The sequence below is a fragment of the Lithobates pipiens genome, unplaced genomic scaffold (assembly GCF_037356315.1).
Source record: "Lithobates pipiens isolate NorthernLeopardFrog02 unplaced genomic scaffold, aLitPip1_a1.2 Scaffold_18, whole genome shotgun sequence".
NCBI lineage: Eukaryota > Metazoa > Chordata > Amphibia > Anura > Ranidae > Lithobates > Lithobates pipiens.
In genome coordinates, this window is record NW_027507758.1 from 257,715,314 (window position 1) to 257,730,891 (window position 15,578).

Consider the following 15,578-nt stretch of genomic DNA (forward strand, 5'->3'; position numbering starts at 1 on the left):
CTCATGTGAAAAACAGGCACCTGAATGGAGCTCCAACTTCACTTTGCAGTGGGATCTGTTTTGTGTAATCAGTAGAATCATGTTTGACTCCCTGGCTATTCATTCCACTGCTGAACCACCTGATGATTTTTCATTGACCTCAACGTTATTCCACAATTTGAACAACAATCTAATTGACGTGGTTCATTTTTCCCTTCTGGAGGAGAAGGCCAAGAAATGGGCATTGCATGAAGGTGATCTGATCAATTCTCAAGCTCCCCTGAGATATATTATAAATAGACATTATTTAAAGGCCTAGTATTGAAAAAAGATCAGTTTTGCAATTTTTCCCCCCAAAGGTAAAGTAAAGGCCCATGCACACGAAAATCAGTCGAATTTGATCTGTTGATTTTCGGATCGTTAGTACGGTTCTTTCAACAGTTGAATCCGTCTTTTTGTCCAACAAAAGCTGGATGTGCAGATTATAACTTTTTTGTCGTATGTGAACTCAATGTCCGATTTTTGTTTTAATTAGTATGGTTTTCGTATGGAAAAAATCATAAGAGCATGCTCAGAAATGAAATAAAAAGGATACATACAAAACTAGTTAGTTTTGTCACTTCTGAAGTTGAATTTTCTGTATGGTGAGTAACCTCTTCACTTTTGACATGAGACTAGCATGCAACAAAAAACAGACGAACATTTGTCTGAAAATCTGATTGTGTGTACAAGGCTTTACACTTTAAAGGCACAAAATATTTATTCTTTAGCAAATTGTACGTTTAATACAACTGAAAGAGATTCCTGTCATCTGTTGTGTAACCAGTTTACAGAGCTTGCTTGGCATGCTGGTTCAGCATGTTTGCAATTGCACAATTGGAAACAGTATCGTCTATTTTTTTTCTACGTTTTTCACACTGGATCCAGCAAACATTTCTGGATACAACTTCCTGAAGGTTTCATTTATAGACCAGCTTTCTGCCCGACGTCCAAAATGACTTTCCCTATTTTTTTATTTTATATTGTATCCTGCGTATACTTTGGTTATGCTGAGGAGAAATTCATTGCAGCAGTCTACGAGCATGTGCCCTTTTTTCCAAATTCCATACAGGCTCCTGTATTGCAAGAGGAGGCTTTGTCTCTTATGAATAAAAATCTTGATGTTTTGGAGACCGCAGTTATAAGAGCAGCACAAAAGGTAATGTTTGAGTTGAATTAGTATTAGTAATACAATGTTATTTAGGTACTTCTAAAGTGAAATTCGCTTAGTTGTTCCCTTTTTCATTTCAATTCAAGGAAGATGAGAAAACAATATAAGGTAACAATAATCATATACTGTATTTAACCTCCAGCAAAGCAAGTATACATATTGTTAATGACATTGGGGGGACTAAGTTTTTTCATTTTTCCTTTAAGCCTACATCGCTGTGTATAAGGGGTGGGGGGGGGGGGGTCAGGGGTGTTCAAACCCCCCAGGCCAAAATGGAATGCATGGTGTCCCAGTGACTGGCAGCACTGCAGTGTCACACAGAGTGTAATAATGCCACTGCAGCAAGTGTAATAGGTCATTAGGAATGCCCGCATGCACGTTGTGGTACACCGCCAGACCGGTCTATTGGGCTCAGGCTGAAGGCTGACAGATCTAACAGACAGCACAGTGGGAGCCAGTGGTGCATGTAGTCCAGATCACTGCTCTCTACACCCTGTATTCCCATTGGCTTGCAGTGCCACTCCCACCTTGGGCTTGGGAGAGGAGCTTTGCCTGGGCCCTGGATCACAGAGTGCTTGTACAGTGCTGTGTAGCCGCCAGCCCCCCCCCCCCCCCCCCCCCCATGGATGCTGCTGTCCTGTCCAGGTATGTCACTCTCTCTTCTGGCCTAGTATCAGAGAGTGTCCTCAGACTTACCAATGCACAGACTGCTGTGCTGCTGCTGGCATTCTGCTGTTCATACTAGGTAATCGTGAGTCAGTGAGAGACTGTGATTCTGTGTTAAGTTGGTGATTGAGGCTGGCTGGGCTAAATTTTGCATTGCTTGTGTTACTGACAATTGACTAAGACTAAGCTGGGTTTTCTATTGATTGGTCAATGCGTCGTTTTAGCTGACAATTACACGGTCTTGCGACGTTGTACCCAAACAAAATTGACGTTCTTTTTTTCTCACAAATAGGGCTTTCTTTTGGTAGTATTTGATTACCTCTGCGGCTTTTATTTTTTGCACTATAAACAAAAAAGGCGTCAGGTCACCTGAGACCAGTTGACAGATGCACTCCGTAGGAGTCAGAAGTGCACAGCTAGGTAGTGGACCTTAGGACTGACTGCTGCGGATTGTACCCAGGGAGATTCAGGACACAGGTCTACAGGATCAGGGTGTTCACCAGAGCCTCCAGTGGTGAGGATGGACTTCGCTGCAGTCTGGCTCCAGGTCGCGACCCCTAGGGTCTCACAGCTCACGCTCATAGTAGACTACAGGAGAAGGAAGCAGCAGGCTGGGACGACAAGGATACTAAGGGGATACGGCAGAGGTCAGGGCAACTAGCAGACAGGAACAACAGAGTACATGCCAAAGGTTCAGGGTCACAGGCAGACAGGGATGGTCGGAGATATGCAAAAGGTCAAAGACGCAAGCAGACAGGAATCGCAGAGAACACGCCAAGGTCGGTAACAGAGTCAAACGTAGAGCACAGGGCAAGCAAATAGGAAATAGGAAACCAAACACACAATGGTGATCAGCACCGCTGGCTTGCAGTGCACAGGTTAATATAGGGTTCCCTGATGGGGCCTAGGGTGGAGCCATGTTTAGAGGACAGGTTATAAAAACCACTAGGTGGAAGTGGCTGGCCTCTTAGTCAGAACACATGAGGGAAGGTAAGCAAACAGAAGAAGATCACTGCATAACCATGACAAAAGGCCTACAATTAAAAAAAAAAAAGCAATACTTTTTAGCTATAATCAATATCCCCCCAAAAAAATATAAAAAAAACAAATTTCTTCCACAGTTTAGACCGATATATATATTCTTCTACATATGTTTGGTAAAAATTACAATAACTGTATATTGATTGGTTTGCGCAAAAGTTCTAGCTTATAGATCGGACACTTTTGACACTATTTTGGGACCATTGACATTTATACAGTGATCAGAGCTACAAATAGCCACTGATTCCTGTATAAATGACACTGGCGGGGAAGGGGTTAAACACTAGGGGGCGATCAAGGGGTTAAGTGTGTTCCCTGGATGTGTTCTAACTGTAGGGGGGATGGGCTCAGTAGAACATGACAGATCACTGCTCCCGATGACAGGGAGCAGTAGATCCCTGTCATGTTGCTAGGCAGAACAGGGAAATGTCTTGTTTACATACATTTCTGCCTCTCCTCACCGCAATCGAAGGCTGCCAGCGAACATCGAGTTCGCGGGCCGCTAGGTGCCAAATTCAAAGGGACGTACAGGTACACCCTTTTGCCTGCCCATGCCATTCTGCCGACGTAAATCAGCGTGGGGCAGTTGGCAAGTGGTTAATCTGTAAGACTCCATTCACACTGAGGCGCTTTACAGGCGTTTTAGTGCTAAAAAAAAAGCACCTGGCTGTCCTATGCAGCAGCTGCCAATTCCCGTTCCTCTAATGCTAATGCGCTTGTACAGAGCCACAGACAGAGATGGGTAAGGATCGGAGTGGGCATGCACAATGGCACATCCATTCGAGTGCATGTACGATCACACACACCCATGAATTCTGGTGCACAGTGCCCTATTTAAACAGAGAGTCTGCCTAGCTTCAGTGTTGGATTGTCTTCAGCTCGTTCCTGATTGCTGTTTTACCTGCTGATCTTGTTCCTGAAAACCTAGCTTCCTCTGATTACTCTCTTGGATCATCCCTGCCTGTTTATCTGCCTCTGCCTATAATACTGACCTTGGCTTGGACTTATGACTATGGCTCTGCCTCCTGATTGGGTACCCTGCGGCCAGCCCGTTGCCAGCCTCTGCCTGTTCCTGACTCTGCAATTGATCCTGAATCTGCACTTATCTATCTGGCTCCCTCTGAACAAGTCTTGTGACCAGCTTCCACATCACCACAACAGGAGTTCCTGTGTCTCCAAGCTTCAGCCTACTGCCGGCAAGCACCTGCACCCTTCCGTTGCCCCAGCAGTTCCTGTCTCCACTACCAGGGGTGCTCAGACAGGAACCATGCACGAGGCCACCCTCATCATCCTGGACTCCACTGTAAGGTACATGACACTTTTCTATCACTCCAGTGTGAAAGCCTGAATGCTTTCCCACTGGAGCGGTGCATTTGCGGGACATTAAAAAAAAAGTCCTGCAAGCAGCATCTTTGAGGTGGATTAGAAGCAGTGTACACACCACTCCTCCACTGTCCCTGCCCATTAGAATGCATGGGCAGCACTCCCGAAGCACCTGCAACAGCCCCCATTGCCTCAGTGTGAAAGTGCCCTAAAAGTAAAAAAAGTCAGTGATTGCTCTGTCTGACACAACATGTTGAGCCAGTGGCGTAACTAGAACCTTCAGGGCCCCGATGCAAGAAACCATGAAGGGCCCCCCTGAACCCAAGCTAGGGCCCTTCCCTCCGAGTCTGGTGGTGGAACTCTAGGGCGTGGTCACAGGTATGACCTTTGTGAGCCCTGTAGTTCCACCACTGGTATCAGTAGTTTTTTTTTATTATTTTATTTTTAGGTGCCCCATTGGGGGACTGTCCCTAGGCAGGATGGGGTCCCCGTCCCCAGAAGAGATGAGGTCCTTTTCTCCAGGGCAGATGAAGTTACTGCCCCCAGGTGAGAAGGGGTCCCTGTCCCCAGGGGAGGTGGGGGTCCCTGTCCCCACGTGAGAAGGGGTCCCTGTCCCCAGGGAGAGATGGAGGGGGTGTGCAATGGCGCACTCATCCATGTTGGCCTGGGCTCCATCCAGTGTGCTGGACGGGCGATCAGCATATCTCCCAGAAAGACCTTTCATCATCTGTGTATGACGGGGGAGGAGGAGGGCTGGCAGCCAAGCCTGCAGTGTCCTCCGGCAAGCTGGCTCTCATAGGGCTGCACTGCATCTGTGTGCTTAAAGTTTGTTTACCCGGGAGAAGTATGCAGTGCAGAGTGGGCCAGACTCGGCGGGGGGGGGGGCAGGACTCTGGCTGGGGAGAACAGACATCGGACTGAGCGGCAATGCATGGAGCAGGAGAGGGGTACTCTGAGGAGTCGGCCGAGGACACAGGTCATGCGGGAATGCACAACTAAAGAGCAGCCAGTGCGATAGTCGAGCATGGAGCTCTGCTAGTCACCCTCCACCACCAGCCACCCATATGCATGGTGCACTGGTACCCCTAGCTGCCTATGCTGCTGCCGGCCATATGAAGAGGGGGCTGCATGGGCCCCCTGCATCACAGGGCCCGATTGCAGTCGCGACTGCTGCACCCCCTATAGTTACGCCCCTGTGTTGAGCTTTGCACCATAATAGCCAACCTTACTGAGGAAGGTGCAAAGGGCACCATCTCCTTCTAGGTAGGCAGCACACTCACCTTGCACCTATTCAGTTTGGACACTAAGACTGGACAATAGCCAACCTTACATGGCAATGTTCAAAAAACTGAAATCAGGTTTGATTCTCTAAAGGACCTGATAAAATAGAATTAAGGAAGTGATTGGATAGTTTGTATAAACTGGACCGAAACAGGGTAGGGGGTGGTGGGATGTTAAGAGTAGCTTTTAGGGCACTCTAAAGGGGGGGGGGGCTTAACATAGAGGGTGAGTCCTTGTAGAGGATTTAAAAGTCCACAGTTTTACATGTCCCTCTCAGTCTGTGAAGGAAGTAAGTGCCCCCCCTACTGAGTACTTGAAGCACCGCAGCACAGTCTGCTCTGCTTGGGTTTGTAGGTCTCATATTAAGCCCTCTGCTTGCACACCCCCAAAACCACCGGGCCAGGCTTCTGGGGAAGAGCACCTTGTCAACATCAACATGGGGACAGAGTATTTTGCTAGGGAATGTGACTTGGTATGGTTCAGAAGCAAAGGGGGCTGTATGCTTCCCTCCCCCCCCACCTTTTCTGGCCAGTAAGACTGCATGCTCGGAATAAGGGTCTGGTATGGGTTTCTAAGGGGGCCTTCTGAACTTTTCTTTGCTTGATATAAACTCAAAGGTCTGGCTTGCATTTTAGGGGAAACTTGGATTTTTTTTTTTTTTCTGTAGGATATGCTACATGGCAACATCCAAGCAGCAAGGCAGGATGAGTTGATACCATCCCTGAACATTTTTTAGCCAGGCTTCAGAGGTACATAAACGGTCTACACTTATAGCAAGGGCATTATTTAACTTTGGTCAAACTGCACCGTTTATTTATCTACCGGTGCCCCTTACCTGCATAGGCAGTTTTTTGGTAGAGGCACCTTGATGCCCCGCCACCGCCAATGCAATCTTCCAGAGCCGCAGGGGTTAATGCAGCTACAGGGTTGTCAGGATCTCTCATTAAAGAGCTGGATCCTGCCTGATGCACCATACTACAGGTTCTATGAATGACACAAGATCTCTGAATGGAGGAGGGGGGAGCTATCGATCAACTGCCCATCCCCCATTCCCCTTTCAAAGATCTTGTATCATCCTGTGCTATTTTTCTTAGCCACAGTCCCAAAGCAAGTGACACCATGAGTATTTTCTTCTCTTTCAATTGTTGCATACTTGTTCTGCTGGTGTGACTAAGGGGAATAGAAAAAAGACAGCCTGGCAAGCAACATTTTCTGACCATGCTTTCCCCTGTTTTTTCATGAGAGGTGTAAAACCCAACTGAAATCAGAAGTCAATATGTAATCAGATAACCATTGTATTAACATCTATTACCATCAATTACCTGTTAGAGCATTTATATGTTAAAGAGGAAGTAAACCCTGGTGGGTTTTACTTCTTTTATTTCCCTCCAAAGTTAAAGCATAATGGGCTACTATGTACTATATTGCATAGTAGCCCATTATGTGTCACTTACCTGAAACCGAAGCCTGCGATGTCACTGCTGTCCCCCACTAGCAGTGAGCATCCATCTTCACCTCTCTTCCTTGCGGGGCCGCGAACTCCGGCTCTGTGACAGACCGGAGTCATGTGAAGTCACTACCGTGCATGCGCGCAAGACCCGCCAGTCACGGCATGACCCCTAGTAGAAACTACACGATGTGCCCTTTCTAAAGTGCGCATGCACCGTAGACATCGGCGCATGCGTTGTAGACATCGGCGCATGCGCCGTAGTCATCGGCGCTCTGCTTTTTTGTAATATTTCAAGCACCTACAGGTAAGCCTAATATAGGCTTACCTGTAGATAAAAGTGGTCGTACAGGGTGTACAACCACTTTAATAATGACTGTAAAGTCAAATATACTACAGAAAATACTACAGAACTTTAAACTACAACAACAGACCTATATTGCGCTTAAAGTGGATGTAAACCAGATTCATAAAATTTCAGCTGGGCACATATCTGCAGTGTTTTCTTATCTCTCTTCAAAGCCCTAAGTCCTGTGGGTTTCTCCTGCTCTGTTCTTCTGTTATCAGCATGATAACATCTGACAAGTTCTCTGTCAACTTTGATAAAACCAGGCTGAATTTTGTGTCAGTGTGGGTGGTATAAATAGTTTAGCAGCAAGCTGGTCTATTTACAGCACAGCTCTGCAAGTCTATGCCTATATGGAGTGGGGGTGTGTGCTTTTCCTCCAATCAGCTGTTTTACAGTGTATGACAAGAATCCACACCTACAGGTAAATCAGGAAGAGACAATTCTAACAGGATGTGCAATTTCTAAACAGTATATAAAGCTGAAAACAGCAGGTATACAAGTAAAACGTATATAGGAGGATTTGTTTCATCTCTGTGTGTTACCTGAGGCTGTTCACTTCACTGGGTATATGTCAGGGTTTACATCCACCTGAAAGCGGAGTTCCATACGTTTTTTAGTTTATTAAAAGTCAGCAGCTACAAAATGTGTAGCTGCTGACTTTTAATAAACAGACACTCACCTGTCCCACAGTCCAGTGATGCGGCTGCCCGGAGCCTTGCTCGTCTCCCTCTCTTCTCCCCTGGTGCCGTCATAGCCACTGTGGCCACCCGGCCGTGACAGCTTTTGGCTTCATGGCCGGGCACACACTGCGCGTGCGCAAGTCGTGCTTCACTCTGCTAGTGGCCAGGCCATCTTCTGGGACCTGTGACATGTCCCAGATTATTGCAGAGAGGAATGGGCCACCTAGAGGGAGAGGAGGAGTCGCCTAGGCGGCCAAGAGTTGGAAGGAGGAAGTGGGACTACCACTCTAAACTATGTACCCACTCTCTCCCCCCCCAAAAAAAAAAATACATGGCAAATGTGGCATGTAAGGGGACGAGGAGTGCTTAGAGTGGAAGTTCCACTTTTGGTTGGAACTCTTCTTTAACAAACTCTTTATTGCACAAAATAATCATCAGGGATTATTTTACCAAAACAGCAATATATTTATCAGCACTATAAAAACAACAGATCTGTCATCTAGAACCCTGGCTAAGTTCAGACTTTTGCATGTCCAGAATTCATGCACAATTGCACACTTTCTTGGTACACAGAGAAATGCGTGGCAGTGCCATTAATTGTTAATGACATCCCCACTGGTATCAGCAAACGTATCTGTTTTCATGCATTCCAAACAACACAGTGCTGTCAGAGACTTATTTTCAGCATTTTCCATGTGTAGGGCAGCCCATTGAAATGAATGGATTGGCCTACATGCGATGAGTGGGAATGCACTTGCGCTCGGTCACACCTGTAGGTGGGAAACCAGCCTAAGGTACCCCAACAGAAAATTAAAGTATCTATGGTTTAAAAAAACGGACACCTTGAATCTATTTATATCACACCAAAGTTACACAAGGATCCAAAATAATCTGCCGGGTTGCCCTATTGGGTTTGATTGACTAAAACTGGAGAGTGCAAATTCTGCTGCAGCTGTGCATGGTAACCAATCAGCTTCTAACTTCAACTTGTTCAATTGAAGAGGAACTGCAGTCATAATTTGTAATAAAAACATCTTTGCCATTCTGAAGCTTCCCTCATACCATTTTGCATATTATTTTACTTTCAAAAGTTTTTATTGTATTTGCACAGCACAAGAAAATACGAGTTAACAATACATCTATTGAGGCAATAAAATAAGCCAAATGCATATCAGAAATAGTAACTGTTATGGGAGGGCAGGGTCGATAGCTTCTGGATCGGCTCCATCTTCTCTGTAACATACTCTGGCTGGAAGGAAGTATCCGGGAACCTGGTGAGGCTCCTCTGGCACCCCTAAAGGGAACACACTGTGCCTGGAGGGTCCCCCCTAAACACCAATAGAGTAACATTCACTACAGTCTAGCCTAGAGCCTAACTGAAAGATAAAAGTTTCGGGAGCCTAAAGCCCCATACACACTATCAGATTGTCTGCTGATTTTTTCCATCAGATTTACCAAAACCATATAATATGAGGTCAAACCTTAGGGGTTTCAATGTGTATGCAATCAGGCAGGCCCTTGTACTACATGGTTTTGGTAAACCTGAAGGAAAAAATCAGCAGACAATCTGATAGTGTGTATGGGGCTTAACTGGAATGGATGGGCCCTTTAGCAAATAGGCCTAAAGGTGCTTAGGTTGAATGATCTCTCCGGTTGTCGTAGGGGGCCATGAGGCGGATAGAGGTAGGTTAGAGGGGAGGAGTATAAGGGGAAAGGAGTGAAAGCCAATCAACAGGAGAAGATGTCAGCGCGCAGTGAGGGCAGATAGTAATTATGTCCGTACCCCAGGTATGAGGGAGATGCCCATATGTAGAACCCAGGGCTCCCAGGTTTCTTCAAACTGGACTGTGGTGTTTAGTAGGATGCTAGTCAGTTTCTGTTGGGACATAATCCGTGATCTCTTACGTTTGGCAGCTGATAAGGAGACCCTGGGTTGTTTCCAAGCTTTGGCTATTGTCAGCTTGGCACCTAGTAAAATTAAGTAGTTTAATCTGTGGTTGGATTTAGAGGTCTTGGGGAGATTTGCATTGAGAAGGGCAGTGGCAGGGGTTCTTGGTATTTGGAGATCTATCACTTTTTGGATCAGGGTAAATATCCTGCTCCAAAACATCTTTATTCTGGGGCACTCTCACCAGATGTGGGCCATAGAGCTTGTAAGTTGGCATCTTTGGAAGCTGACACATACCTTGGAGGTGAGCCTGACATGCAGAGGGTGACCTCTCGTACGGCTCTGTTTCCAGAATCACTGGAGAAGAGGGAACAGTGACCCTTGGAGCACAGTGGGGTATGAGAGCCTGCAGGGTTTGCTTGGCTGAAGATGATGTCTGCTTGGCAGAGACAGGAACAGGCTTGGCCGCTGTGGATGCAGGAACTATGAGAAGCAGCAGGCAGATGGGCACAGATGCAGGACTGTAGGCAGGTGCAGCAGGCAGATGCGCACAGATGCAGAACTGTAGGCAGGTGCAGCAGCAGGCAGATGCACACGGATGCAGGACTATAGGTAGGTGCAGCAGCAGGCTGATGCGCATGGATGCAGGGGTGTATGCAAGTGCGCACAAGTGCAGGACAGCAGGCAAGAGAAGTGTCAGACAAGCCAGGTCACAACAGCGGATCAATTAGACAGAAGCGGCAGGCAGAGAATGGTCAAAGTTCAGGCAGGATCGGCAACAGGGTGTCAAGCAAACAGGTACACAGAGCAGGTCAAACGCAAGCCAAGAGGTCAGGATTGGAGACAGCAGCAAGGTCAGGAGAGCCGGGTAAATACTGGAGCAGATGCAGGTTCAGGATCGGGTTTTAGGATGAGCTGCAGATCAGACAGCAAGAGTGCATTCTGAAGAGGCCCCTTTTAAAGATCACTGGGCACCAAAGCTGCGCTACTATGCATGATCTCCACGATCTGTGCATGCACATTGGTGCATGTCGATTCACCGCTGGATGCCTGTGAACTGGCACACATCTCGATGAGGCAGTGCGCCTGTGGCCAGTTGCAGCATCATGCGCAGTGCGTCCATGACATTGCCCCCTTCTTAAAGGCAACCTCTGGCTGCCCAACAAAACTCTTTTCTGAGGGTGGCTGTGAAAAAATGCCCGAATCAGTCTCGGGGCATGGACATACTGCTGAGGTTCCCACGAGTTTTCTTCTGGACCATACCCTTTCCATTTAATAAGGTACGGTAGTTGATTACCCCTTCTGCAACCAAGGATAGCCTCCACTTCATATTCCTGGTCCCCGTTTTTATTACGGGTTCTGGAGGGCTGGCTCCCCTGTCTGGGAAGGGGTCTGGTATTGTGGGCTTTAGTAAGGACACATGAAAAACTGGATGAACCTTGAGTGAATCCGGTAAGGTAAGTTCATAGGAAACTTTGTTTAACTTTCTTTTAACTGCAAAGGGGCCAAAACATTTAGGTGCCAGCTTTTTTGAAGGGCAAGCCATTCTGAGGTTGGTAGTTGACAACCATACTTGTTCGCCTGGCTGAAGAGAAAGTTCACCTCTTCTTTTACGGTCATGTTTTCCTTTTGGTTGCCTGTGCCTTGAGCATAGTTTCTTGCAGAAACTTGCTATTTCATTTCAAGAAATCGACAGTAGACTGTGCTGCTGGGGCTGGAGACTCCAGGACAACGTCAGGTAAGAAGACTGGGTGAAACCCATCATTTGCAAAAAACAGGGACTGGCCTGTAACAGAATGGCTGGCATTGTTAAAAGCGAACTCTGCTAAGGGTAAGAGTCCTACCCAATCGTCTTGAACAAATGTAGTAAAACACCGGATATATTGTTCAAGGGTCTGGTTTGTCCTCTCGTTCTGGCCGTTAGTCTGCGGGTAGTAAGCAGAGGACATGGATAGATCAATCTTCAAGGCCTTGCATAGTGCTCTCCAGAAATGAGAAGTGAACTGGACTCCTCTGTTAGATACTATGTTGGGATTCCGTGCAACCGGACAATTTCTCTGATGAAAACCCAGGCAGTCTCTCTGGCGGAGGGTGTGTTTCTCAATGGTATAAAGTGGGCCATCTTCGATAAGCGGTCATCGACTACGAAGATAGCCGTGCATCCTTCAGACAGGGGTAGTTCTATTATGAAGTCCATAGCAATCATGCTCCATGGTCAGTCAGGGATTGGTAGTGGTCTGAGAAGCCCCCAAGACTTAGTTCTAGTGGATTTGTTCTGAATGCAGACAGTATATGATTTGACATACAGTGTTTCTCAAGGTTTCGGCCACCAGAACATGCACTGAATTAGCTCAAGAATTTTGTGGACCCCAAAATGGCCAGCCTGGGGATTATTATGGCAAAGACTGAGTAATTTTGTCTGGAAAGTCTCTGGTACGAAAATTTTATTACCTTTCCAAAGTAACCCATCCCTAGGCAACAGGGTGATTCCTGGAGGACTGGATATTCCCACTGAGGCTCGTCTTAGGCTGGGCATTAAATCATATTGGAGGAGAAGAAAGTTGTTGTGGGATAGAATAGTATCAGGAACTGAAGTCTCTTTGGGATCATCGAACATATGGGAGAACGAGAATCTGGAGAAAAATAGCTCCCATCGCGCTTGACGCGGCTTCAAGCGCTTGGTGGTTCTCAGATATTCCATATTCTTGTGGTCGGTGTATATAAGTATGGGGTGTGCGTGCTCCTTCCAGCAGATACCTCCACTCCTCGAGCGCAGCCTTAATAGCCAGGAATTCCCGGTCACCCACATCATAATTTTTCTCATCAGGAGAAAGTTTACGGAAAAAGAAGGCTATGGGATGCATCAAATCCTTTAGACCCCGGCGCTGAGAAATTACTGTTCCTACCGCCGTTTCAGAGGCGTTAACCTCCAGTAGATAAGGTAAGGAGGGATCTGGATGTCTCAAGATGGGGGCAGAGGTAAAAAGTCCTTTTAAGGTGGTAAAAGCCATCTGGGCCTTGGAATTGCAATGGAACCAGACATTTTGCTTAGTCAGCTGTGTGATTGGAGAAATGATGTTGGAAAACCCCTTGAAAAACCTGCGGTAAAAGTTTGCGAACCCGACAAACCGGTGTACCCCCTTCTTGTCTGATGGTGCGGGCCAGTCCAGGACAGCTGTGACCTTCTAAAGATCCATTTTGAACCCCTCAGTGGAGATTAGCAGGCCCAGAAACTGGATACTCTGCAGCTCAAATTCACATTTTTTCGAGTTTGGCACATAGCCTATGTTGACGTAGTCGGCAGACTACAGTTTTAACATGCTTCCGGTGATGATGTGGAGAAAATCAGGATGTCATCCAGATAAACGATTACAAAAATGTCTAGGCAGTCTCTGAAAATATCATTCACGAAGTGCTGAAAGGTTGCAGGAGCGTTACATAGACCGTTACTCATAATACATAGACCGTTACTCATAATGGCCGAATCTGGTAGGAAAAGCAGTCTCCCACTCATCTCCTGGACGAATTTGCACAAAGTTGTAGGCCCCTCGCAGATCCAGCTTAGTGAAGACAGCTGTGTTGCATAATCTTTGGAAGAGCTTGACTACCAGAGGCAAGGGGTGCCGGTTCTTAACTGTAACTTTATTCAACTCCCGGTAGTCCACACAGGATCGTAAGATATCATTCTTTTTTTCAACAAAAAAGATTCTTCATGGTATGATACTTCCGGAAAACCCAGTCAATTTGCGGATTATGGGCCTGAAGCCATGGCAGGCCTAGAATGACTGGGAATAGCGGGAACGCGATTGCATCCAAACTTAACAGTTCCTTGTGGTTTGTGGCAGAGATTACAGGTAATAAGGGGATCTGCTGAGTGACCTGACCTGACTTGATGAGGGAGCCGTCTGCTAGGAAAATGGAAAGTCCTTGAGTCCTGGATCAGAGAGGAACGAGTTGTTGGTGAGCAAATTCTAAATCGTTAAAACAACTACAAGCCCCAGAATCAATAATCGCCATGACCGGAACAGTTCTTTCTGGAAGTTGGAATATGATGGAGAGAGCCAGGTGCATGGTGTTGGCAACAGGTGCAGGGTAACTGGACAGGGATAGGGATAGACATCTCCAGAGCTTTGCTGGACAGGCGTATACATAGTGGCCGGCTCCACCACAGTACAGGCAAAGATTATTCCGCTGCCGACATAATCACTCCTCAGCAGACAGAGAGTGCCTTATTAACCCAAGTCCGGGGGATTCGGAAGTCAATTTGTTTGGAGCAGAATGGACTGGACCAGAGTGAGAGGAAGCAGGGCAAGTGGAGGCAGGCACTTTGGTTAATGTCCAAGTGGAATGAGTGGGCTGGGTTGCTCTCTGCCCTGCGCTCACGAAAGCGTTGATACATCTGAATTTTCAGGGAGAACAGAGCTCCCTGGGAACTTGGTATACCGACCTGGGCTAGTTCATCCTTTAATTCTTTGGACAGGCCAAGACGAAACTGATGCCGCAGGGCTGCAATATTCCACTGGGTATCTGCGCTCCAGCATCTGAAGTTCATGCTATAGAAGGGCAGCCTCTGCAGTGGAAGACCGCTGCGGATCGTCATAAAGTAAAGACATGGCGTTGAAAAAGGTTTTCAAAGAGTTCACTATAACGTGGTGGCTCTCTATCAGATGGTGAGCCCAGGACTGAAATAACAAACCCCACCTTGGTGGTCTCTTGGGTAAATGTCAGGGGCCGTAGTGAGAAATACAGTTCGCAGGCGTTGCGGAATGCCCAAAATTTATTACGATCCCCATTTGTCAGCGTGAGGAGAAAAAAAAAGAGCCGATCACCGGCGGCCGTGATCGGGACATCAGTTCTGATCACGGCCAGCATACCAGTGCCCACCTGCCCCCTGCCAGTTCCACCTCAGGAATAAATAAGTGCCCCCCATCAGTGCCACCCAGCAGTGCCCATAGTGCCACCCAGCAGTGCCCACAGTGCCACCCATCAGTGCCCACAGTGCCACCCACGCTGCACCCCAGGGCCACATATCCGTGCCCATCAGTGTCATCTACCAGTGCCCATCAGTGCCCAGCAGTGCCACCTATCAGAGCCACCTATCAGTGTCACCTATCAGTGCCCATCAGTCCCATCTATCAGTGGTACCTATCAGTGCCCCTTAGTGCCACCCATCCATGCCACCCATCCGTGCCACCCATCCATGCCCATCTTTGCCCATCAGTGCCGCCTTATCTGTGCCCATCAGTACTGCCTTATCTGTGCCTATCGGTGCCACCTTAACTGTGCCTATTAGTGCCACCTTAACTATGCCTATCAGTGCCCACCAGTGCAGCCTATCAGTGCCCACTAGTGCAGCCTATCAGTGCCGCCTCATCAGCGCACTTCAATGAAGGAGAAAAATCACCTGTTTGCAAAATTTTATAACAAACTATTAAACACGATTTAAAAAAAAAAAATATTTTGCATCTTTTTTTGTTTGTTTAGCAAAAAATAAAACTCCCAGCTGTAATTAAAAGAAAGCTCTATTTGTGGGAAAAAAATGATAAAAATTTCATTTGGGTACAGTGTTGTATGACCGCGCAATTGTCATTCAAAGTGCATCAGCGCTGAAAGCTGAAAATTGGTCTGGGCAGGAGGGGGGGTTTAAGTGCCCAGAAAGCAAGTGGTTAAAGTGGTTGTAAACCCTTACAAACCACTTTGACCTACAGGTAAGC

General features: G+C 47.0%; 1 protein-coding gene across 1 annotated transcript in view; it reads left to right on the forward strand.

Annotated features, from left to right (window-relative positions):
• The first annotated feature begins 853 nt into the window (after window positions 1-853).
• Window positions 854-15,578, forward strand: part of LOC143987808 (pantetheinase-like) — a 98,998-nt gene continuing 84,273 nt past the window's right edge. Inside the window, exon 1 of the mRNA XM_077486854.1 lies at window positions 854-1,177. Within this exon, the coding sequence (XP_077342980.1) occupies window positions 974-1,177 (204 nt within the window). The 5' untranslated portion in view covers window positions 854-973. The remainder of the gene's footprint in view (window positions 1,178-15,578) is intronic.